The sequence below is a fragment of the Thermobia domestica genome, chromosome 16 (genome assembly GCF_964235325.1).
Source record: "Thermobia domestica chromosome 16, izTheDome1.hap1.1, whole genome shotgun sequence".
In the NCBI taxonomy this organism is placed as follows: Eukaryota; Metazoa; Arthropoda; class Insecta; order Zygentoma; family Lepismatidae; genus Thermobia; species Thermobia domestica.
In genome coordinates this window covers 143,979,816-144,006,535 of record NC_137469.1, presented here as the reverse complement: position 1 = coordinate 144,006,535, position 26,720 = coordinate 143,979,816, and the positions used below count along the sequence as shown (strand labels likewise).

The following is a 26,720-nucleotide window of genomic DNA, read 5'->3' as shown; positions in this document are numbered from 1 at the left end:
ATATTAACAATTTCATGCGGGAAAGCTCCCAGATCCCCCAATCGACTAAGATTCCAAACTATAAAGAAAGAATCGCTTCCACAGCAGACAACTCCTAAATCTGCTCATGTTCAAAACACTAAATTTATAAAATTATGACAAGAAGACACACATACATACGAAAGAAACGATTCAATATAGCACATCATAATATAAACTAGATGAACTTCTTTGAAGACACCTGTTAAAGGCAAGCTTAACAGAGATATTTTTATTTATTTTTATTTTTATTATTCTTGAAATTTGCATATGCAATCTAAATTTTATATTCAAATTTAATGTATATATTTAATTAGTTTAGTTATTTTTTTATACATTAGATTTCAAGCTAATCATTCTGATATTATTTTTATTTTATTTTAAATTTCATTAAGTTTAGTGCCATAACAGAAAACTGCTTTTATATATATATATATATATATATATATATATATATATATATATATATATATATATATTTGTTGGAAAGGTCCGTATGATTTTAGAAACTTTAGGGAGATGGAGGTTAGTGACTTCCACAACACCAAAGATTTCCAACTTATAGTATCTAGGGAATACTATAAACAAGATTGTTTTACTGTATTATAACTATTATATGAAATATATTGTAACAATAAGGAAAGAAATTTTAAGGATGGACAAAACAAAATTAGCGACAGAAAGTCGCTGAGGAATCTTTTATTAAACTCTACACACCTAGATACGAATTTTCAAATAGAATACGTGAGAAATTGTTTCACTGACGGCGATATTCACACTTTTAATGGAACCGCTACCTCTCCGGTGGCGGTGGTTCAACGATTCTGGCTGCCCAGTCAGCGAACCTTCATCAATTCAATTTTCATATTGTTCCAGGATTACCAGAAGGTACGTGTATATGAAATATATTTTTGAATATAAATTCTAACCTATAAAAATTCTTGGACAGATCCGATATAGTTATATTAGTATATACAATCGCGATCCTTACCGTATATTCTTTATAGAATAGCTATTTTGGCAGTTTGCTATTCTTTGTTTAATTTTAAACTCAGTATGTTGATTCAGGCAGTCCCCATATGCCTTGGAGTGTGATGAAGGGTAGCAGAAGACAATTGTCTACCACAAACAAGTTATTTTATATTTTTTTCTTTTTTTAACATTGACAACTCCACCGAAGTGTATAAATGTAAAATAGGATATTTAAATATTGGTTTTCAACTTTTGTTACATGTCAATTGTTAATCGGTAATGTCATTAATTATAAATGTAAACAGAAAAGGATATCGGTCAGTGAGAGAGCTTGTTTACATTCGAAAAAGAAACAGTAACCGCTAGAGGGATACACCCGTCAGGCCTCTCGCAAGCAACCCTTATTGTGGAAAGAAAGTCCCGCTACCCTCTGACAATGAAAAAAAAGGAGGCGAGTTTCAGGGCAATCAACCCAAAAACTTGTGGCTAAAATAGGCATAAAATTTTTTCTCTAAGCTTAATTACACGGAAATTTTAAATTTGGATTGTACGCATAATTATATGGAAAATTTTACACTCCCCCTCCCTCCTTTACGTTGGTCTACTTACCTTGATTTGGAACTTTGAAATTTCATCCTTTTTTCCACTGAAAAGTATTGATAATTCAACAAGGAAATAATTATACTATGATAATTGAATTGAAATTCATCGTAATTTGGCACATGGCAAACAGCAGTGTGGTAACTGAAGGGGAAGAAGGAGAGAAATTCCCACTCACCTCTGAACACTTTCCAGGAACCACGTTCTCTTTCGCTTTCCAGACGGGAGAGGGAACTTCGTAATGGCATCAAACCTTCATGTGTAATTACAAAAATTAAATTTATAAACAAATAAGAAATCTTCAGTTCATCAGGCTTTAATTGATAATTTATTCACAAGATTCCCTATCGAAGACGTGGTAGATGAAGTTTCTGTTCTCCATGCGAATAGAAGTATTTTCCTGCGAATAGAAGTTTCTTTTGGAATGAGAAATTAACACTTGCAAGAATACTCTCTTAGTATTTTACGCACACACTAATTTCCCCTCACCTCGAACTGTTTTAAGTTCCTCACTGACAAACACTTTACCATTTTATATCATAAAGATCAGATTCACCGTTATTCTGACAGAGCGGTGCTTGAGCGATTGACTAGAAATTCAAACTCCGATTAGTGACAATTTCACAGTCATGTTTTATTACAAGTGTAAACTCTTTAGTCAGTACAGAAGAGGCCGTGAATCGTGTTCAGAGTTGATGACGATGGATTTTGGTGAGTCAGAATAGGTCACAGTGGATGAGAGTGGTTCATGGTGGGTGGTGGGTCAGAGTGGGTCACGGTAGGTGGTGGGTCACGGTGGGTCGTGGGTCAGAGTGGGTCATGGTGGGTGGTGGGTCGTGGGCACGGTGGTTGGTGGGTCAGTGGGTCGTGGGTCAAGTTTTCATTGACCCACGCCAACTCTGCTCCCGTGCACAGTTAACATAAAAACTAAAAACAAGGCTACGTAAGGGTATACTAATAATCTGAAGCACCAAGATAAATATTAACTCAAAAACTAACTTCTCAAAATCACTAAGTCGAGTACTCAAAAACAGAGCATCAGAATGATATAATAAAACGGTGCTATACCAAGGAAAAAATGCCATAATCTTAGTCAAATTTTCCAAAACTGGTGTCAGGGATAACCAAAAATTGCAGTCAGGAATATGTTCTCTTTTTCTTTTTCAAAATAATACTAATAATAATAACACCACTAACAATAGAAATTACTAAAATAAAATGTCCAAATTTTCGATCTATATGTTTCTGACTAAAGGAGGTCACATAATACTTCGTACAAGTTAAAATAGTAAAAGGAAAACAAGGTGATATTTAACATTAACAGAAGAATAATTTTAATTCATTTCAGTCACAAATCTCAATGTTAATTAAAACACATTCTATAAGTGTACATTCGCAACAGTATACAGCGCGAAGAAAGCTGACACATCAAACTCAAAGTCGCAAGAGGAAATTGATAGCAATACTAGCTGAAAATTCCAGAACAAAGTACGATACTAACCTAACTTAATGTTTACGAGAGTAAAGAACCTCATTCACACAGCGGAAACTTCTTAACTGAATAGAAACGATAAAAGAACTAATACTAGAGAGAATAAATTTTTCCTTTTTTCCTCTTTAAAAAAACAAACACGTCCAAAATTGCACTGAATATTAGAATCCAAAATAAAATAACACAAAACTTTACCAAACGAAATATCGAAGATAATTAAATAAAAACCACTAACTTTATCAAAATAAGAATATAATAATAATTGAAATATATACGAGAGAGATCAAAAATACTCACATAAATTTCTTAAAATGTTACGGAAACTACTCAAGAATAAAAGAAATTATCAACGCTAATAATTAAAAAAAAACTGCACTTCCCCATAACTAATAATAGGTAAACCCAAGTAATCAGAATAATCCTATATACAAAACATACAATCGAACTGACAATGCCATAATAGAAACCTACAGTCAAGGGCGGTTGGGATGGAGTTTAACTAAAGTAAAATTTAATAAAATTTTAGAATTGGGAGGTAAAATTCTAAACCAACTTAGATAAACATACTTCAGCAACAAAAAAATCAGAAGCGTGTAAACATCCAAAACTACTTCCAGAAGGGTTGGCGGGCGGGGGAAAATTTCCACTACTCATAAAGGCGGGAGGAAAAACAATTCGAAGCAGCGAGAGGACCACAGAGATACAAAAAAAAAAAAACTCACGGCGCAATCCACCATGTTCCGTCACCACTTAACTGTCGGGATAGAAACCAGAGGCACATAAAGGGTGCGGGATAACAATACCATATTCATAGCAATAAAACACATGCTAAATGGGGCCATCTCCACCACTCATAAGGGCGGGAGGAGAAACAATTCGCAGCAATTGAGAGAAGCAATTGATCTAACAAAGGAAATTAAAAGCGTCGCGTTTGAGACTGTTAAAGGGCGAAGGTTCTGAACGTCGCTACCATTGTTTATTACAAATTACAAGTACAAGACTTCCTCAATAACAGCACCTCTATTCTACCCTTGTCAGTGGTACAATTTCTCGAATTTTATTGGATTCTTCAATTTCTCGGATTCTTCAAAATGTTTAGGAATATCAAATGAATAAATGTGAAGTGCGATCACTTGCAACAAATAAAGAAGCTTTAAAGGAATATGAATTTATTTCAAGATAGGAAAGTACACAAAATTTATGCCAAGTCTATAAAAGAACTGATAATTTACAGCAACTGGGTACCTAAGAAAATGTTAAACCAATCAAGTCAATTGAACAAAACGGCATTCTACCAATTGTCAACTAGGTATTGTAATTTGCCAACTTGTCAAGAAATTGGTAACTTTGGGCGTGAGGCACCCCCCTACCCCTTTAACGACGCCCCTGGTTCTGTGGGTATGTATATAAACTTGCAGATGGGAACGAAAAAACAAGCGCGTTCTCATTCTTTATAAATGACACATACTTTCTAATATTTGGAGCTGTTCGTCTCTAGTCTTCATAAGGAGAATATTCGCATTCGCGATATCGTTAGTTTTTCCTCCGATCTTATCAAGACACTTCGTGGAATCTCGTCTTTCGGCAGCATATCGCACGACATAATAGAACCAGGTGAATCCAACGTGCTCTACCCCGTATGCGCCTTCTACTCTAGTCTCTTTGCTTTCTGGACCTAAGCTTTATTAAGCACGTGTGGAGTATGATGGGACGGCAGCTGCTCACAAGCCAACTCTGGAAACCACAGTCTCCCAAGACAGACAAAGCTAAAGCGTCTGACCAGCTACACGTACCAAATTTCACAGAAGTAAATCCCCACGCTGAGCGGGTTTGCATATCCAGGCTCCTAACTATGAAAATATTTACGATCACTCCAACCCCAATCATTTCACAGATTCAACCTGTTGTATAAAAGTTATTAGGACATAAAATTGAATGTAATTTATACGAAAAACCCTTTTATGCATTGCAAGATCTGTAACGTCCAAATATTCACCACAAACTTATAGTTGTATCGACATAAACAAAACAAAAAAGTGTGGAGCAGGAAACCACTTTACAACACAAAAGTCAAAAGAGGTCACTGAAGACATACGAACTGGTCGAGCGGTTTGGGTGACTAGTCTGTCAATCAGAAGTTTATGTGTTCAAACCCTGTAGAAAATATTCGTTTTGTTTTTTTCTTAAAAGTGTGTTCCTATTTTCATCAGAGGACTGAGAACATTTCTTTGAATAAATCTTTGGAAATTACTTTTCTCTCAAATTCGATTAGAAGCGAACATTATATGAATTGCTAATCTAAAATCCACAGCTGAGAACAAAATATTAAGTATGTTCAATATGTCATTATTATCATTTGATTTGTAATTAAAAAGTAATTATAAGCATTGACGATTTCAGAATATTCTCCCCGGTAATGGTCAAGATATGAATGAGAAAAAACTGATAAAACATTATTAGTCCATTTGAGCATGATCGAAAATAACTTATGGCCACGAAGGGGAAATTTATGTCGACAGGGTCTCAAATTCTCCGACGGGTCATGACCTGAAATTATCATTGTTTGAAAGGTTTCCTTAACAAATAGAATATTATATTTATTTCTCCTTCTACGTTTTGAAATGGAAAAAATCATAATTTTAAATAGAATTATAATACGATAAGCATAAAGATTTATACGACTAATGAAGTAAATATCCTTGTGTAAGTTATCGATTTCTATTCGGATTAAAACTCGAATATTCGTTTGCATCACACTTTAAAGTAAATCCTCTCTATATATAGTTCCTACTGGAAAGCATGTTTAACTCCAATTACTTAATCAATATTTTTAATAATATATTTTTATTGTAATACTCTTACTATTCAATGTTGTATGCACTTAATTTCCCAAAGCAAAACCTCACAAATGTATAATTGACTAGTAAATATTATCAAATAAATTATCATTTAGTTTACGTAAACATTGCATCGCCTGATTTGAAACTTCGTATTTTAAATAATAATAATAATAATAATAATAATAATAATAATAATAATAATAATAATAATAATAATAATAATAGTAGTAGTAGTAGTAAAATCATAGCCATATCTTTATCAGAATTTCAGGCTTAGTCAATAAATGAATTCAACATAGTCTCTATTCGAAGCTCTATTTAATCGAATCAGATAGAAATACGAAGAGGAACTTCGAGAACAGGTAAAAGAAAAATGTTACTTTGGTGGGTTTGGATGTAACTTTTAAGAGTTAGTTTTTTTTTTTTTTTTTTGCAAATTACAGACAAATGCCTTGGACACTTTTTTCTTTTCTTTAAGTTAACTGATTCACCGAACGTATCTGACATATGAGTAACTTGTCTCTATATTCTACTCGGTTATACACGTTTTACAATCTTTTCCATTAACCTTGAACGACAAGAACACGAACACAAAAACATTAACATAGGTATGACAGTTAAAATTCCTAACCTCCCCCACGGGGAATCGAACCCGGGACCACATACACCTGAGGCACACGTGCTAGCCACTAGACCAGCGGGAAGAGCAAATAAAATGTATTTTGTAGTGTCTGAAGTTTATAGCTATTTCACCCTGTTGTAGTATGTTTATTGATTTTTTAATGTTTACCGTATTCGTTACTTTGAGGAATGATATATATTATTGATATAGGTTTTATTACAGGTTTTATTACATATTCGGCCATAAATATTATATAAATTATCAGAATTATTCATGATCTTCCATGGAAATTCACTGGTGCATGCGCAGTAGACAGACAGTGTAATTGGAAGATGAGTTCAACAGAGATTATAGGGCTATATTCCACCGATTATATTTTATTTAATAACTATTTAGAAGAGATAACGAAAACGAGTCTACATAATGAAGATGGAATTTCCGTAGAAGATAGAATGGAGAGGTGTATACGGTTTGGGGTTGATATGGTTGTTGTTGTAGAATCTAAAAAGAAAATTAATAAGATGTAGAAAACTTGAGAAAGGCTTGTGAAGAATATGGGATGAAAATAAATGTTAGAAAGACAAAATCCATGGTGATTGAAACGAAGCGATCGGTGTGAAATATAGAAGTAGGAGCGGGAAAAAACAACAAGTGATTAGTTTTCGATATCTGAGTACTATTACTAGTGATGATTTGACATGCGAACGTGAAATAAAAGCAAGGATAGAAATGGCGAAAAGAGCCTTTAGGATGGAGGAAATAGTATTTTGAGGGGACCACGAATAGAGTTGTAAAGAAAAATACTCATAAATTGCTTCGTTTACTGTATTTTACTGTATTTATAGGACATAAACATGGACGAAACTGTAGAAACTCTTAAGAAGGAACTGTATCATGAGGGATGTGCTAGAGGGTATGGTGGCAGGGAAGAGAGGGAGAGGACGAATTAGACTATATAGAAACAGAATTAGGCTATTGGCGATATCAAAACAGAAAAATCGTATGTGAAGATGGAGAGGTTAACAGAAGATCGTGGAGCATGGCAGCTTCTCAGCTGCGGTAAGTGACCCGCTGGTAATGGCGGAATACTTCTGATATAATGATACTGATGATGCACAGTAGGAACAGAAATATCCACTTTACTGTCATTGCTAATACGAATCACAATGCAAATTTCTACAGGTTGTCAAAATACCTCGCTCTAAAAGCTGTAGAAAACTATCTGTTACTATGCGAGGGAAAATCATAGGTCGAGCAACAATTAGACAAATTGCCATTCAGATAGCTAGGGGTATGAGCTGTGATGAGAAAACAGTGAAGAAATTGATTTAGCGGTATGAAAAAGGTAGTGAATATTTCACATCTTGGCCAAGAAGTAGGAGACCAATAATAATAATAATAATAATAATAATAATAATAATAATAATAATAATAATAATAATAATAATAATAATAATAATAATAATAATAATAATAATCATCATCATCATCATCATCATCATCCCAGGAATTTATATTTATTTCCAGCAAAACTTTTGCATACCCTCCTAGTGCAATATGATGTTTTTGTAAAACGGCAATTATAAAATTGTCAAGCTGAATTTGAAAGTCATAATAAGTAGTGCTTTATTTACTTATTGCACAATTCTTTTATGCCAGTAGCTTTCGCCACCTTACTCGCTCTTCATGCTTACTCAGGAGGAAGCTGCAGGTCCCTAGGTTGGGAACTACTGCTTTCCACCAAGGAATTCAGACAGCCTGTTAGAAATTTGCGTTCTGACCAACATCAGAAAATTGTGTTCTTCTGTTTCTACTGCGCATGCACCAGTGAATTTCCATGGAAGATCATGAATAATTCTGATAATTTATATAATATTTATGGCCGAATATGTAATAAAACCTATATCAATAATATATATCATTCCTCAAAGTAACGAATACGGTAAACATTAAAAAATCAATAAACATACTACAACAGGGTGAAATAGCTATAAACTTCAGACACTACAAAATACATTTTATTTGCTCTTCCCGCTGGTCTAGTGGCTAGCACGTGTGTCTCAGGTGTATGTGGTTCCGGGTTCGATTCCCCGTGGGGGAAGTTAGGAATTTTAACTGTCATACCTACGTGGATGTTTTTGTGTTCGTGTTCTTGTCGTTCAAGGTTAATGGAAAAGATTGTAAAACGTGTATAACCGAGTAGAATATAGAGACAAGTTACTCATATGTCAGATACGTTCGGTGAATCAGTTAACTTAAAGAAAAGAAAATAGTGTCCAAGGCATTTGTCTGTAATTGTAAAAAAAAAAAAAAAAAAAAAAAAAACTCTTAAAAGTTACTTTCAAACCCACCAAAGTAACATTTTTCTTTTACCTGTTCTCGAAGTTCCTCTTCGTATTTCTATCTGATTCGATTAAATAGAGCTTCGAATAGAGACTATGTTGAATTCATTTATTGACTAAGCCTGAAATTCTGATAAAGATATGGCTATGATTTTACTACTACTACTATTATTATTATTATTATTATTATTATTATTATTATTATTATTATTATTATTATTATTATTATTATTATTATTATTATTATTATTATTTAAAATACGAAGTTTCAAATCAGGCGATGCAATGTTTACGTAAACTAAATGATAATTTATTTGATAATATTTACTAGTCAATTATACATTTGTGAGGTTTTGCTTTGGGAAATTAAGTGCATACAACATTGAATAGTAAGAGTATTACAATAAAAATATATTATTAAAAATATTGATTAAGTAATTGGAGTTAAACATGCTTTCCAGTAGGAACTATATATAGAGAGGATTTACTTTAAAATGTGATGCAAACGAATATTCGAGTTTTAATCCGAATAGAAATCGATAACTTACACAAGGATATTTACTTCATTAGTTGTATAAATCTTTATGCTTATCGTATTATAATTCTATTTAAAATTATGATTTTTCTATTTCAAAACGTAGAAGGAGAAATAAATATAATATTCTATTTGTTAAGGATACCTTTCAAACAGTGAAGATTTCAGGGCATGACCTGTCGGAGAATTTGAGATCCTGTCGACATAAATTTCCCCTTCGTGGCCATAAGTTATCTTCGATCATGCTCAAATGGACTAATAATGTTTTATCAGTTTTTTCTCATTCCTATCTTGACCATTACCGGGGGAGAATCTTCTGAAATTGTCAATGCTTATAATTAGTTTTTCACTACAAATCAAAGGATAATAATGACATATTGAACATATTTAATATTTTGTTCTCAGCTGTGGATGTTAGATTTGCAATTCATATAATGTTCGCTTCTAATCGAATTTGAGAGAAAAGTAGTTTCCAAAGATTTATTCAAAGAAATGTTCTCAGTCCTCTGATGAAAATAGGAACACACTTTTAAGAAAGAAAAAAAAACGAATATTTTCTACAGGGTTTGAACACATAAACTTCTGATTGACAGACTAGTCACCCAAACCGCTCGACCAGTTCGTATGCCTTCAACGACCTCTTTTGACTTTTGTGTAAAGTGGTTTCCTGCTCCACACTTTTTTTTATTTTGTTTGTTTATGTCGATACAACTATAAGTTTGTGGTGAATATTTGGACGTTACAGGTCTTGCAATGCATAAAAGGGTTTTTCGTATAAATTACATTCAATTTTATGTCCTAATAACTTATATACAACAGGTTGAATCTGTGAAATGATTGGGGTTGGAGTGATCGTAAATATTTTCATAGTTAGGAGCCTGGATATGCAAACCCGCTTAGCGTGGGGATTTACTTATGTGAAATTTGGTACCAAATTTCTCAAAAGTAAATCCCCACGTTGAGCGGGTTTGCATATCCAGGCTCCTAACTATGAAAACATTTACGATCACTCTAACCGAATCATTTCATAGATTCAACCTGTTGTATATAAGTTATTAGGACGTAAAATTGAATATAATTTATACGAAAAAGACTTTAATGCATTGCAAGACCTGTAACTGCCAAATATTCACCACAAACTTATAGTCGTATCGACATAAACAAAAAGAAGTGTGGAGCAGGAAACTACTTCACCCAAAAGTCAAGAGAGACGCATTGAAGAGATAGGAACTGGTCAAGCGGTTTGGGTCACTAGTCTATCAATTAGAAATTTGTGTGTTCAAACCCTGAAGGGAGTATTCGTTTCTTTTTGTTTTTTTTAAAGTGTGTTCCTATTTTCATCAGAGGACTGAGAACATTTCTTTAAATAAATCTTTGGCAACTACTTTTCTCTCAAATTCCATTAGAAGGGAACATTATATGAATTGCAAATCTAAAATCCACAGCTCAGAACAAAATTTTATGTTCAATATTTCATTATTAACTTTTGTTTGTAATGAAAAACTAATTATAAGCATTGACGATTTCAGAATATTCTCCCCCGGTAATGGTCAATACATGAATGAGAGAAAACTGATAAAACATTATTAATTCACTTTGAGCATGATCGAAAATAACTTATGGCCACGAAGGGGGAAATTTATGTCGACCGAGTCTCAAATTCTCCCACAGGTCATGCCCTGAAATCATCACTGTTTGAAAGATATCCTTAACGAATAAAATATTACATTTATTTCTCGTTCCACGTTTTGAAATGGAAAAATCATAATTTTAAAGAGAATTATAATACGATAAACATAAAGATTTATAGAACTAATGAAGTAAATATTCTTGTGTAAGCTATCGATTTCTAATCGGATTAAAACTCGAATATTCGTTTGCATCACACTTTAAAGTAAATCCTCTCTCTATATAATTCTTACTGGAAAGCATGTTTAACTCCAATTACTTAATAAATATTTTTAATAATATATTTTTATTGTAATACTTTTACTATTCAATGTTGTATACACTACATTTCCCAAAGCAAAACATCGCAAATGTATAGTGGACTAGTGAATATTATCAAATAAATTATCATTTTGTTTACGTAAATACTGCATCGCCTCATTTGAAACTTCGTACTTTAAATAATAATAATAATAATAATAATAATAATAATAATAATAATAATAATAATAATAATAATAATATTAATAATAATAATAATAATAATAATAATAATAATAATAATAATTATTATTATTATTATTATTATTATTATTATTATTATTATTATTATTATTATTATTATTATTATTATTATAAAATCATAGCCATACCTTTATCAGAATTTCAGGCTTAGTCAATAAATGAATTCAACGTGGTCTCTATTCGAAGTTTTATTTAATCTAATCCGATAGAAATACAAAGAGAAACTTCGAGAACAAGTAAAAGAAAAATGTTACTTTGGTGGGATTGGAAGTAACTTTTAGGAGTTCTTTACAATTTACAAACAAATGCCTTAGACAGTTTTTTTTTCTTTTCTTTAAGTTAACTTATTCACCGAACGTATCTGAGTAACTTGTCTCTATTTTCTACTCGGTTATATACGTTTTACAATCATTCCCGTTAATCTTGAACGACAGGAACACGAATACAAAAACATCTAAGAGAATTAAAATTCCAAACTCCCCCACCGGGAATCGAACCCGGGACCCCATACACCTTAGGCACTCGTACTAGCCATTAGACCAGCGGGGAAAGCAAGTGAAATGCATTTTGTGGTATCTGAAGTTTACACCTATTTCATCCTGCTGTAATAATGCTTACCGTATTCGTTACTTTGAGGAATGATATATTTTATTCATATAGGTTCTATTACGTATTCGTCCGTAAATATTATAAATTTTCAGAATTATTCATGATCTTCCATGGAAATTCACTGGCGCATGCACAGTAGACAGACAGTGTAATTGAAAGGTGAGTTCAACAGGTATTTCGCCGACATTATTTAATAGCTATGTAGAAGAGATAGCAAAAATGAGTTTTCATAATGAAGATGGAATTTCGGTAGGAGATAGAATGATGAGGTGTATACGGTTTGGGGTTGATATGATTGCTGTTGCAGAATCTAAATAGAAAATTAATAAGATGTAGAAAACTTGAGAAAGGCTTCTGAAGAATATGGGATGAAAATAAATGTTAGAAAGACAAAATCCATGGTGATGGAAACGAAGCGATCGGTGTCAAATATAGAAGTAGGAGCGGAAAAAAACAAGGGACTAGTTTTTGATGTCTGAGTAGTATTATTAGTGATATGACATGCGAACGTGAAATAAAAGCAAGGATAGAAATGGCGAAAGAAGTCTTTAGGATGAAGAAAATACTATTTTGTGGGGCCTTAGAGTTGAAAAAAACTCATAAAATGCTTCGTGTACTGTATTTTACTGTATTTATAGGACAGAAACATGGACATTACGCAGAAATGATTAGAAACGACTGGAGGCTTTCGAAATATGTGCGTGGAGAAGAATGGAGAGAAATAGCTGGGTCGAGAGGAAAACGAATGAGAGGGTTGAAAATGGAAGGAGAAAAATATTTTTAAGAAGAGGAAGAGAAACTGGTTGGAATATTGGTTAAGAAAGACCTGTATCATGAGGGATGTGCTAGAGGTTATGGTGGCAGGAAAGAGAGGGAGGGGACGAATTAAACAATATAGAAACATAATTAGGCTATTGGCGATATCAAAACAGAAAAATCGTATGTGAAGATGGAGAGGTTAACAGAAGATTGTGGAGCATGACAGCTTCTCAGCTGCGGTAAGTGACCTGCTGGTAATGGCGGAATACTTCTGATATAATGATGCTGATGATGCACAGTAGAAACAGAAAGATCCACTTTACTGTCATTGCTAATACAAATCACAATGTAAATTTCTACAAGTTGTCAAAATGCCTAGCTCTAAAGGCTGTAGAGAACTATCTGTTAGTCTGCGAGGAGAAATTATAGTCGAGTAAAAGTGGAACAAACTCTTATTCAGATCGCTTGGGTTTTGGGCTGTGACGAGAAAGCAGTGAAGAAATTGATTTAGCTGTATGACAAATAATAATAATAATAATAATAATAATAATAATAATAATAATAATAATAATAATAATAATAATAATAATTTATTGCACAATTCATTTCTGCCAGTAGCTTTCGCCCCCTTACTCCCACTTCATGCTTACTCAGGAGGAAGCTGCGCGTCCCCAGGTTGGGAACCACTACTTTCCATTAAGGAATTATGATAGCCTGTTAAAATTTGCATTCTGACTAATATCAGTAAACTGCATTCTTCTGTTTCTACTGCGCATGCACCAGTGAATTTCCATGGAAGATCATGAATAATTCTGATAATTTATATAATATTTACGGACGAATACGTAATAGAACCTATATGAATAACATATATCATTCCTCAAAGTAACGAATACGGTAAACATTATTACAGCAGGATGAAATAGGTGTAAACTTCAGATACTACAAAATGCATTTCAACTGCTTTCCCCGCTGGTCTAGTGGCTAGCACGTGTGCTTAGGGTGTATGGGGTACCGGGTTCGATACCCGGTGGGGGAGCTTGGAATTTTAATTCTCTTAGATTTTTGTATTCGTGTTCCTGTCGTTCAAGATTAACGGAAATGATTTTAAAACGTATTATTATTATTATTTAAAGTACGAAGTTTCAAATGAGGCGATGGAGTATTTACGTAAACAAAATGATAATTTATTTGATAATATTCACTAGTCCACTATACATTTGCGATGTTTTGCTTTGGGAAATGAAGTGTATACAACATTGAATAGTAAAAGTATTACAATAAAAATATATTATTAAAAATATTGATTAAGTAATTGGAGTTAAACATACTTTCCAGTAAGAATTATATATAGAGAGGATTTACTTTAAAGTGCGATGCAAACGAATATTCGAGTTTTAATCTGATTAGAAATCGATAACTTACACAAGAATATTTACTTCATTAGTTCTATAAATCTTTATACTTATCTTATTATAATTCACTTTAAAATTATGATTTTTTCATTTCAAAACGTAGAACGAGAAATAAATGTAATATTCTATTTGTTAAGGAAACCTTTCAAACAGTGACGATTTCAGGGCATGACCTGTGGGAGAATTTGAGACTCTGTCGACATAAATTTTCCCCTTCGTGGCCATAAGTTATCTTCGATCATGCTCAAAGTGGACTAATAATGTTTTATCAGTTTTCTATCATTCATATATTGACCATTACCGGGGGAGAATATTCTGAAATCGTCAATGCTTATAATTAGTTTTTCATTACAAATCAAAGGATAATAATGAAATATTGAACATAAAATTTTGTTCTGAGCTGTGGATTTTAGATTTGCAATTCATATAATGTTCCCTTCTAATGGAATTTGAGAGAAAAGTAGTTGCCAAAGATTTATTTAAAGAAATGTTCTCAGTCCTCTGATGAAAATAGGAACACACTTAAAAAAAACAAAAAGAAACGAATACTCCCTTCAGGGTTTGAACACATAAACTTCTAATTGATAGACTAGTGACCCAAACCGCTTGACCAGTTCCTATCTCATCAATGCGTCTCTTTTGACTTTTGGGTGAAGTAGTTTCCTGCTCCACACTTCTTTTTGTTTATGTCGATACGACTATAAGTTTGTGGTGAATATTTGACAGTTACAGGTCTTGCAATGCATAAAAGTCTTTTTCGTATAAATTATGTTCAATTTTACGTCCTAATAACTTATATACAACAGGTTGAATCTGTGAAATGATTGGGGTTAGAGTGATCGTAAATGTTTTCATAGTTAGGAGCCTGGATATGCAAACCCGCTTAACGTGTGGATTTACTTTTGAGAAATTTGGTACAGACAGCTGTATGGTCATTTGGGGTGGTTACACGTTCTATTAAAACTAGTATGTAGTATGTTTTTGGTAATAAGTTCAGAATGTGCCATAGGTACCATATTGGGAACAGTACCATCACCATCATCTTATATACTAACTTCGGGTCAGTCCGTGAATTTGTACTGTTCTTAAATGCGGTTGTATGATCTGTCAGGAAAGTAAATGTACACCTATTTTTCGAGTCTGGCATTCCTGCGCTCCATCCGTGGAGAGTATGAGAATTAAATCAATCAAATGTTTACTGAGGGGCAAAAAGAAAAGCTAAATCTGAATAAGACATTGCAGAGGGTCACAAGCTGTGAATACGAATAGTGCATTGTGTAAATAAAGGACGACACCAAAAGAGAAAGCCAGAAACAGCTGTTAAACTTACAAAAAAAGAGTAAAAATTGTCGAAGTGGGAACATAAAACACAAATACAACAAATACGCCGACAACTAAACGATCACCATGCCATGATCTTGGTGTAGTGGTTAAGGTGCTGGCTTGCAAATGCAAAGGTCGCCAGTTCGAATCTTAAGCGAGGGCATTTTAAAAATTTTTGTTAATAATACATACAACTCATGAGAGATGGTAAAAGAGGTCGTATTTAGTTCTTCGTAGCAATTATTATTGGTAATGTTTAGTACTGATAATACTTTTTGTCTTTGCGTATTGCTTTTATTCTTTTCTTCATTTCCAAAGAGAAGAATATCCGAACAAATGCCACCAAAATTCCTCTTATTTTGAATGTAAACGCCATTTGCAATTAGTGAAGAATAAAAATTGAACGTTCCGATGTAGCTGCAAAAAGTAAAAAGAAAATCATGGAAGTGGACCATACTCATGGTTATTAAAAATACAATTTCTACATGCCTTACACCTCCCGACCACGTTTCTACGTTAGCAAGTAAGAGGTTTGTGTTTAGGTTAGGTTGGTCAATACGTTTTGCAAAGGGGCCCGGTTTAGCTCTGACGCACCACAGGTGCGAGAAGGGAGAAAAACACTTTTTCTCTCTCCCTCTGTGTGTCTATTTATCTATTTGTATATATATAACGCTATTTGTGAATGCCATAACCACCCTAATTTTCAGCGGATTGAGACGAAACTTGGCACAAACATTAATTGTTGAAATATCTTGATGAGTTCGTTAACCAGAATAATCAGATGAAAATGTTCAAAATGGTGGCCCTTCAAACTCTTAAAAAGTTCCAAGGGAACCAAATTTCGCCCATAAATAGGTATTCAGAAAGTTTGAATAAATTTTCCTCTTTTACTGAAATATTTGTGTGCAGAAACTTATTGAAATATTGGACCCGATTAATCGCCTAAAGAAGGTTCACGCCCTTTCGCTACGGTCAGGTTTTTTTTTTTTTTTTTTTTTTTGCAGGAGGGGGTTATTTTCCTATCGGAACAAGATGATTGTTAGTGATGATATGAAATTACACATTGAAAGTGAAGTAACTTGTGAAACGTGTTATTTGAAAGAATAATATAATAAATGTGCATTCCCCTAACACAGAGAACTCATGTATTTCGAGTTCGGGAGCCCCTGAATGGCGAGGAGTGTTATTTGATTTGTTTTTTAGTAACACATTGCATTGCAAATAAAGGTAGGCAACATTAGTGGTAAGTAAAACAATAATAATAATAATAATAATAATAATAATAATAATAATAATAATAATAATAATAATAATAATAATAATAATAATAATAATAATAATAGGTGTTGTTTGTGGCAAGGTAATATCTTAATCAATTCTTCTTTAAACGTAATGATTTTAACGCCATATCTCCCTTACAAACAAAATATTAGCAATTTATATCGATAGAACGAGAAACTGTAGAGCGATGGGAGCAACGTTGGACAGTATGCACTCATAGTACTCAGAAAAGTAAGCGATTTCAATGCAAAATGAACGAAGAGTCATTGTCATGGGTACTCATGGGGCCACGGCAGAGCCCTCTTTAGGCAAAGTGTCAATAACTTATATCGAGAGGTGATACTGGGATGGAACCAACTTTGGACACCGTGGACCCATAAAGCGCATCGAAAAAAATAGGGGGGGGGGGCGCCAGCCAGCCTTACTTATTTCCACATAATAATATAAAATTATGTTGTCGAAATACACACACGAGTTAGCTACTAATATTTCATATTATTATTATTATTATTATCGACAGCGTCTTTTCATTACGTGTGCGTGTTTGACATGAAGCCAAAGAGAAGATCCATCATTCGTAGAAAGAATAATAGTCAGTTACTTTAACTGTGAACGACAGCGAAAAATACGAAAAGAGTGGACTACCTGTAGCGTAAAGAAGCAATATTTTCTCTCAAATGGATAAAAAATCAAGCCGAGATTGATTCGAACTCGCATGGACGGCGCGAAAAGCCAGTGCTTTGTCCACTTTTTTTTTAACTGACTCACTGAACGTGTTTTAGTAACCTACTTATTGCTAATTTTACTTGCTTCACTCGTTTAACTTGCTTTTTCTAATAACTTATAACGACAGAGACACGAACACAGAAACATCGAGAACAGTTAAAAATGATAGATGCTCTCCCGCCGGGAATCGAACCCGGAACTTCATAGACCAAAGGCGCACGTGCTAGCGACTAGACCAGCGGGAAGGGCACCACTCTCTCCCTGTGTCGTTAGGGATTACGACCACTGTCTTGCCAGCTATCACTTCTGTGGGTTGTATACTATGATCACATGTTTCTTCTCTGCTGGAAGAGTAAAACCTACATTATATGTAATACATGAGGTATTTAGACCTACATGCTCTTCATATAATGTAATAAAAGGGTCATGCTGGGAATAAGAAAAAGAACATTCCTTGGACAAAACGGAAACTATTGGCATCAGAAATATTTATCTACGAGGCATGCGCAGTAGTATATTTCAGAATAGTTACTGTTTTGTTCAGTAAACGAAGAAAGGGGTATAAAAAAGCAAATATGTCGCGTCAACGAGATCGACCAGATTTGACACGGGCGGAAGCAGATGTATAGTAATACAACAACTTCGCTCAGTTGATACGAGCCGAGCCGGTTGATATCACTACCCGAGTTGGTCTTCTGCTTGGGCTCAAGAATTCGACCGTGCAGGTCTCAGCCTTAATTTTAAGAACTACAGTATAATTTTAAGTACTACAAGAAAAATACCTTTGACTCGACTCGGATTGAACTCGAGTCGAGTCGAATTTTGGCTCGACTCCTGCTCATCCCTATTCGTATTTGTATTTTGTTTCCACTTCAACAATTTATACTCTTTTTTTTTCTTCGTTTACCTATTGTTTCTGGATTTCTCTGTCGGTGTCGTCCTTTATTAACACCATGCACTATTCTTATTCCCAGCTTGTGACCCGCTTCAATGTCTTATTCAGTTTAGGCTTTTCTCCTTACATTGACTTCACATGTGATTGATTTAATTCTCACTTTCCGCGCACGACCGATGAAAATGTTTTATTATTATTATTATTATTAGTAGTAGTAGTAGTAGTATTAGTATTAGTATTATTATTATTATACTATTGAACTTGCACGGCGAAATTACTGTATAATACGATATCATTTCAGTAATTTTATTCCATTGTATGTTATTTAATTTATTAATGGGCACTAAATTGTCTCCAGATCAACGAATAAATTAACTACGGCATGCACTTTGGTGGAAATATCATTACATGAACATGTTTGGAACGAACCAATAATCTTATTGCAATGATATTTCCACCAAAGTGCATGCCGTAGTTAATTTATTCGTTGATCTGGAGACAATTTAGTGCCCATTAATAAACTAAATAACATACAATGGAGTAAAATTACAGAAATGATATCGTATTATACAGTAATTTCGCCGTGCAAGTTCAATAGTATAATAATAATAATAATAATAATAATAATAATAATAATAATAATAATAATAATAATAATAATAATAATAATAATAATAATAAAACATTTTCATCGGTCGTGCGCGGAAAGTGAGAATTAAATCAATCACATGTGAAGTCAATGTAAGAAGAAAAGCTTAAACTGAATAAGACATTGAAGCAGGTCACAAGCTGGGAATAAGAATAGTGCACGGTGTAAATAAAGGACGACACCGAAAGAGAAATCCAGAAACAGCAGGTAAAAGGAGAAAAAAGAGTAGACGTTGTTGAAGTGGAAACATAAAATACAAAAACGAATAGGGATGAGCACAAGTCGAGCCAAAATTCAATTCAACTCGAGTACAATTTGAGCCGAGTCAAAGGAAATTTTCTTGAATTGAGTTCCGAGCCAAGTTGCTGTTTTCGAGGTCTAGTTTCGAGTTGAGTTGAGTTTGATAATGGCTCTCTCGCTCGTTCAGCTCGTTTTAACTCGTTTTGAAATATTGGCCTGATCAGACTGGAAAGCAAAAGCCATGAGAAATGTAAGCAGTAATGTGGAATACTTTTAGTGTTGCTCACGACAGAGGTGCGTCTCATCTCGTAATTTTAGTGCATCTCGTGGGGCAATTTTAGTGTATCTCGTCTCGTCTAGATAACGAGAAGACAAGAGTTTATTATTATTATTATTATTACGAGACAGCCTCAAATGTCGTAATCACCAATATAAGTATATACTGTAGTTCTTAAAATCAAGGCTGAGATCTGCACGGTCGAATTCTTGAGCCCAAGCAGAAGACCAAGTAGTGATATCAACCGGCTCGGCTCGTATCAACTGAGCGAACAGCTCGAGTCGGCTCGGTTGGGATGAGCCGATGGCCCGAGCCGGCTTAGTTGGAACAAGCCATCGACTCAGCTCAATTGAGCCGATGGCTCGAGCTTTCTCGGTTGGGATGGGTCACCTACTCGGCTCATGTGAACCGGTTCGAGCCAGCTAAGTTGAAACTAGTTCATCAGCACGTTTCGACTCAGCTCAACTAAGCCAATGGCTCAAATCGGCTCGGTGTGGTGAGCTGTTGGCTCACTTCTCGATTCGGTTCGATATTGAATGAGCTGTAAGCCGAGCCGCTCGAGCCGTTGAGAAGCCCAAACCCGGTCCCAGCTCTTTTGAATATGTTTGGATGAAGCCTATAGCTCTTAACAATTTTTTACTCGAGCCCGAATACTTGCCCCTTCGGAACTCAAACCCAGAACGTGACCGATGTCCTTGCCTCCTGAAGACTTCCAGACGACCGAGATCGACAGTCAATTAGCTTTTACTATTCAGATACAAACCGTATATCTTTTAAAGATTATACATGGAGTTGATATAATAATAATAATAATAATAATAATAATAATAATAATAATAATAATAATAATAATAATAATAATAATAATAATAATAATAATAATAATAATAATAATAATAATAATAATAATAAGTTTTAAACTTGCCCTGAAATTTGGCAAAACTTACTTAAAAATAGAGATTTCGGGGAAAGGGTTCCGTACCTTCAAGACACACCTCTGCAACTACCAACATTTTAAACTAGAACCTTTTATTGAAGTTTCATGTAGAAAGTATGTTTTGAGGAAAATAACTGTAATAAATATAACTGAATATCACGCGACAGTAAGGCATATAATAAACTAATTTTTAGAATATGCAGAGGTAAATATAAAAGCTTTGCTACAAAAATACCTACACAGAGCATAATTCAATGAGCTCTGAAATACAATGTAACGAAATAGCCTATGAGATTCAGTCTACAGAGCAATTGTTACTTAAAGAATGGACATACACTATTTCGAGAATCGAGACAAGACGGGAAATGTTTACGACACTTTTCGTCTCGTCTCGATTCTCATCTCCAAAGAGAGACGAAAATTTTGATTTAGCCCTGACCCGTCTCGAATGTAAAATGTTAATTCTCATGTTATTTTATTTGTTTTAGAAACGAGATGAGAAACTCCTCTTCTCGTGAGCAACATTAAACCAAACCGAAATATTCTTTCCAAATGTCACGTTTCTCCTTGTAATGGTATGACCTGAGCGATAATTTAGCTTCTAGCTTTTAATCTTCTACGAGATAATAATAATTATTATTATTACTATTATTATTCCTGAAGATTTGATTGTTCAAGTATTGAAACATCCGAGTATTCAAATATCTGAATATAATAAAACGTATGTTATCGCTGATCAATCGCCATCAAAAATTCTAAAGTAAGAAAGAAAAATTGCGACGTGCATTCGCAGAAGCACCTTGACCACTGAACCGCGATCGCTACGCGGTAAACGATCCGTCTTTAGTCTGGTTACGTTAGGTTTCTTTGTCTCCGCTTGCAAACTTGTATGTTATATTTTTCGATTCAAAATGTCTTTCGTATTTCTTTTATGAAGTCGGCAAAGTTTATATTAATTACTTGAGTTTTTCTTAAACCACTGGTTCACAAGTTCGTTCTTTCTCCACACGAAACTACAAATATGGCAGATTGAATTCTCATACTCCCCATTTCTTTCAAAGCAGTCGCCATTACCTGGTCAAAGACTTATTTCCGCCACGATTCATATTAACCAAAATAAATTCATTTTTCGGAAGCGGAACTTTCACATTCCGGATTTCGCAAAATTATGGAATTCAGTTATACTCCGGAATTCAGAAGAATTTCGGAACTCGGAAAGAATCCGGAATTTAGAAAATTCCGGAATTGAGAAAAACTCCGACCTTCGAAAAAATCCGGATTTTCCTAATTCCGGAATGTTAACGAAATCAGAAATTTCTAAATTCCAGATTTTTCCGAATTCCGAAATTATTACAAAATTGGAATTTTCCGAATTCCGGAATTTGTCCGGCTTTACTTTCGGGAGTCCGAAAACTAATAATTCCGGAACGGGCTATCCCTAGTTTATACACAACCTTTCAGAACACTAAGCTAGTAGCTGTCTACAAACAAACAAGTAATGCAAAGCATGTTGTATACTGCAATACGTCATGTATTAAAATCCGACACCATGACCCTTTTATTACATTATATGAAGAGCATGTAGGTCTAAATACCTCATGTATTACATATAATGTAGGTTTTACTCTTCCAGCAAAGAAGAAACATGTGATCATAGTATACAACCCACAGAAGTGATAGCTGGCAAGACAGTGGTCGTAATCCCTAACGACACAGGAAGTGAGCGTTGCCATCGCCGCTGGTCTAGAGGCTAGCACGTGAGCCTTGGGTGTATGGAGTCTCGGGTTCGATTCTCGGCGGGAGAGCATCTATCATTTTTAACTGTTCTCGATGTTTCTGTGTTCGTGTCCCTGTCGTTATAAGTTATTAGAAAAAGAAGTTAAACGAGTGAAGCAAGTAAAATTAGCAATAAGTAAGTTACTGAACGCGTTCGGTGAGTCAGTTAAAAAAATAGTGGACAAAGCACTGCCTTTTCGCGCCGTCCATGCGAGTTCGAATCAATCTCAGCTTGATATTTTATCCATTTGAGAGAAAGTATTGTTTCTTTTCGCTACAGGATGGATTTTCTCTTTGGTTTCATGTCAAACATGCTCACGTAATGAAAAGACGCTGTAGATAATAATAATAATAATAATAATAATAATAATAATAATAATAATAATAATAATAATAATAATAATAATAATAATAATAATAATAATAATATGAAATATTAGTAGCTAACTCGTGTGTGTATTTCCCAGTATCACCTCCTGTTTTCTCGATATAAGCTATCGACATTTTGCCTAAAGAGGGCTCTGCCGTGATCCCATGAGTACCCATGACAATGACTCTTCGTTCATTTTGCATTGAAATCGCTTACTTTTCTGAGTACTATGAGTGCATACTGTCCAACGTTGGTCCCATCGCTCTACAGTTTCCCGTTCTCTCGACATAAATTGCTAATATTTTGTTTGTAAGGGAGATATGGCGTTACAATCATTACGTTTAAAGAAGAATTGATTAAGATATTGCCTTGCCACAAACAACACCTATTATTATTATTATTATTATTATTATTATTATTATTATTATTATTATTATTATTATTATTATTATTATTATTGTTTTACTTACCACTAATGTTGCCTACCTTTATTTGCAATGCAATGTGTTACTAAAAAGCAAATCAAATAACACTCCTCGCCATTCAGGCTCCCAAACTCGAAATACATGAGTTCTCTGTGTTAGAGGAATGCACATTTATTATATTATTCTTTCAAATAACACGTTTCACAAGTTACTTCACTTTCAATGTGTAATTTCATATCATCACTAACAATCATCTTGTTCCGATAGGAAAATAATCCCCTCCTGCAAAAAAAAAAAAGAAAAAAAGAAAAAAAAAACCTGACCGTAGCGAAAGGGCGTGAACCTTCTTTAGGCGATTAATCGGGTCCAACATTTCAATAAGTTTCTGCACACAAATATTTCAGTAAAAGAGGAAAATTTATTCAAACTTTCTGAATACCTATTTATGGGCGAAATTTGGTTCCCTTGGAACTTTTTAAGAGTTTGAAGGGCCACCATTTTGAACATTTTCATCTGATTATTCTGGTTAACGAACTCATCAAGATATTTCAACAATTAATGTTTGTGCCAAGTTTCGTCTCAATCCTCTGAAAATTAGGGTGGTTATGGCATTCACAAATAGCGTTATATATATACAAATAGATATATAAATAAACACACAGAGGAGAGAGAAAAAGTGTTTTTCTCCCTTCTCGCACCTGTGGTGCGTCAGAGCTAAACCGGGCCCCTTTGCAAAACGTATTGACGAGCCTAACCTAAACACAAGCCTCTTACTTGCTAACGTAGAAACGTGGTCGGGAGGTGTAAGGCATGTAGAAATTGTATTTTTAGTAACCATGAGTATGGTCGACTTCGATGTTTTTCCTTTTACTTTTTGCAGCTACTTCGGAACGTTCAATTTTTATTCTTCACTAATTGCAAATGGCGTTTACATTCAAAATATGAGAAATTTTGGTGGCATTTGTTCGGATATTCTTCTCTTTGGAAATGAAGAAAAGAATAAAAGCAATACGCAAAGACAAAAAGTATTATCAGTACTAAACATTACCAATAATAATTGCTACGAAGAACTAAATACGACCTCTTTTACCATCTCTCATGAGTTGTATGTATTATTAACAAAAAATTTTAAAAATGTCCTTGCCGAGGATTCGAACTTCCGTCCTTTGCATTTGTAAGCCTGCACCTTAACCACTACACCAAGATCATGGCATGTTGATCGTTTAGTTGTCGGCGTATTTGTTGTATTTGTGTTTTATGTTCCCACTTCGACAATTTTTACTCTTTTTTTGTAAGTTTAACAGCTGTTTCTGGCTTTCTCTTTCGGTGTCGTCCTTTATTTACACAATGCACTATTCTTATTCACAGCTTGTGCCCCTCTGCAATGTCTTATTCAGATTAAGCTTTTCTTTTTGCCCCTCAGTAAACATTTGATTGATTTAATTCTCATACTCTCCACGGATGGAGCGCAGGAATGCCAGACTCGAAAAATAGGTGTACATTTACTTTCCTGACAGATCATACCAGTGTACTTCCATTATCCTAACATGTTTTATTTGATTTTTTGCTAATGAACCATTAACTCTCAGTAAGAAGTCTTATGACTACTCTTTCATCATTTTATTACGAATCCGAATATTTCTTTCTCTCTTTCCCTATGTTCTTAAAACACGCAATAAGTATTTTTATCGACATTTTCATTCTTCATTTCGCTATATTTTCGAACTTCTCCCTTAGAATTTCTTGCGATTCTCGTTCACTTCGGTTTAACTTTTAATGCCAAAAACTCATAATTCATTCTCTTTGTCTATAACTCAGATCTGAGTGTAATTTTTCCATCATCTCAAGCTGCATTTTGCTCGTTAATGAAATATGTATTTATGAAATATGAACAAAATCACCTGCGTTGTTCCTGAGAAAATTGGCCGGAAAAAAATCACTCGTGAGAGTAGACTACTTCTTGTGCGTATTTTCCGAATAAATGATCTATGCCATATTGCAATTTAGAATGACTTATTTATTTATGAAATATAAACTAAATCGCTTGAATTGTTTTTGAGAAAATCGTTCTAAAGGAATTCACCCCTGAGAGTAAAGTGCGTGTTCTGTTTTTTTTTTTTTTTTTTTTTCAGAGAAATGACTTATACCATAATGTAGGGTTGTTAATGAAATATTCATGTATGAAATTTAAGTAAAATCGTTAGAGTCGTTTTCGAGAAAATCGCAATTTTAAATTTTCTTCCTTCAGTAAACCTACCTTTACTTTTGGGGAGATTAGGAAGGAAATTCGAAAAACTCCCATAGAGAATTTTATAAAAACCTTAAGTTTAAAATTTTCTGCGGACACCTTGAACAATATGACCTCTAGACGAGTAAACAATGTACATAGAAAATTCAAGAAAACTGAAAGTTGTAACAGTAGTAAAAGTAATGGCTTCAATAGGAAATTGAAGAAAACTGAAAGTTGTAACAGTAGTAAAAGTATTGGTTTCAATTTGAATTTGAGAATTAAATATAATTTATTTATACATAAATTGAAGTTTTAATGGCAAGAATTGCAGACTAGTGAATCTTATGTGATATGATACACGCAAAAATTTAGCAGTGATTCTAAACTTTTATTCTATTCATAGAAGAAAAAGGAGCATAGGGCATCTTCTTGCCCTACCTAATTTCCCAGCTACTTATTAAGTAAGTAAAAATCATGGTTTACCTTGAAAATTACAAATGTATCATTTTGGTAGACATCTTGTTACGTTACTATTTTAATGTCAAGATATCGTCTTCTATTTTTTTATTTTTATTAATTTTCTTCTTATTATTACTATTATTATTACAATTATCTCGAATGTCTTATGATTATTGTGATTTCAGAATATGTTGGAGTATAATGTAAGGAACACGCGGCTGACATGGGCTCAGCGCTTTGCCCAAATGGAAAACGTTAAGACTCGTCATGCAATAGTGGAAGATTATACATTGAATGAAACAACTCTAAGAGACGTGTTTTCGTATTTTACACAGTATCAACGAACTAACTAAATGTGGTGCATATTAGACTTGAAGAATCTCTTTAAATAGAACGAAATATTGCCAATATATTAATAATAACATAGATTTAAAATGTTTTAACACGAAGAGAACTGAAATGTTAGTATTTCAATGGAAACTAATAAAAATTTGTAGTCTTGAGATTCTTGTTACTTTCATAAAAATGATAGATGTAAGTTAGAATACAGTGTAAAAAATATATTTAATTATACTGGATTTCTTTCGTAGTGCTTTACCGTATATCGTCTTTCACAATTTATTTTCACTCCCACTATGTGAAATTTACTCCCCCTAACGGAAATTGAGTCCCCTTCACGAAATCGAAAATGCTATTCTTTCAAGCGTAATTTGAACACTACTTAAGAGGGATGCT

At 33.8% G+C, this 26,720-nt stretch overlaps 1 protein-coding gene across 1 annotated transcript in view; it reads left to right on the top strand.

The window, feature by feature from the left end:
• The window catches only part of LOC145672816 (phospholipid-transporting ATPase ABCA3-like), a 276,701-nt gene extending 250,302 nt beyond the window's left edge, over positions 1–26,399 (top strand). Inside the window, exon 5 of the mRNA XM_081741968.1 lies at positions 26,171–26,399. Coding sequence (XP_081598094.1) covers positions 26,171–26,338 — 168 coding nt within the window. The 3' untranslated portion in view covers positions 26,339–26,399. The remainder of the gene's footprint in view (positions 1–26,170) is intronic.
• The last annotated feature ends 321 nt before the right edge of the window (positions 26,400–26,720 follow it).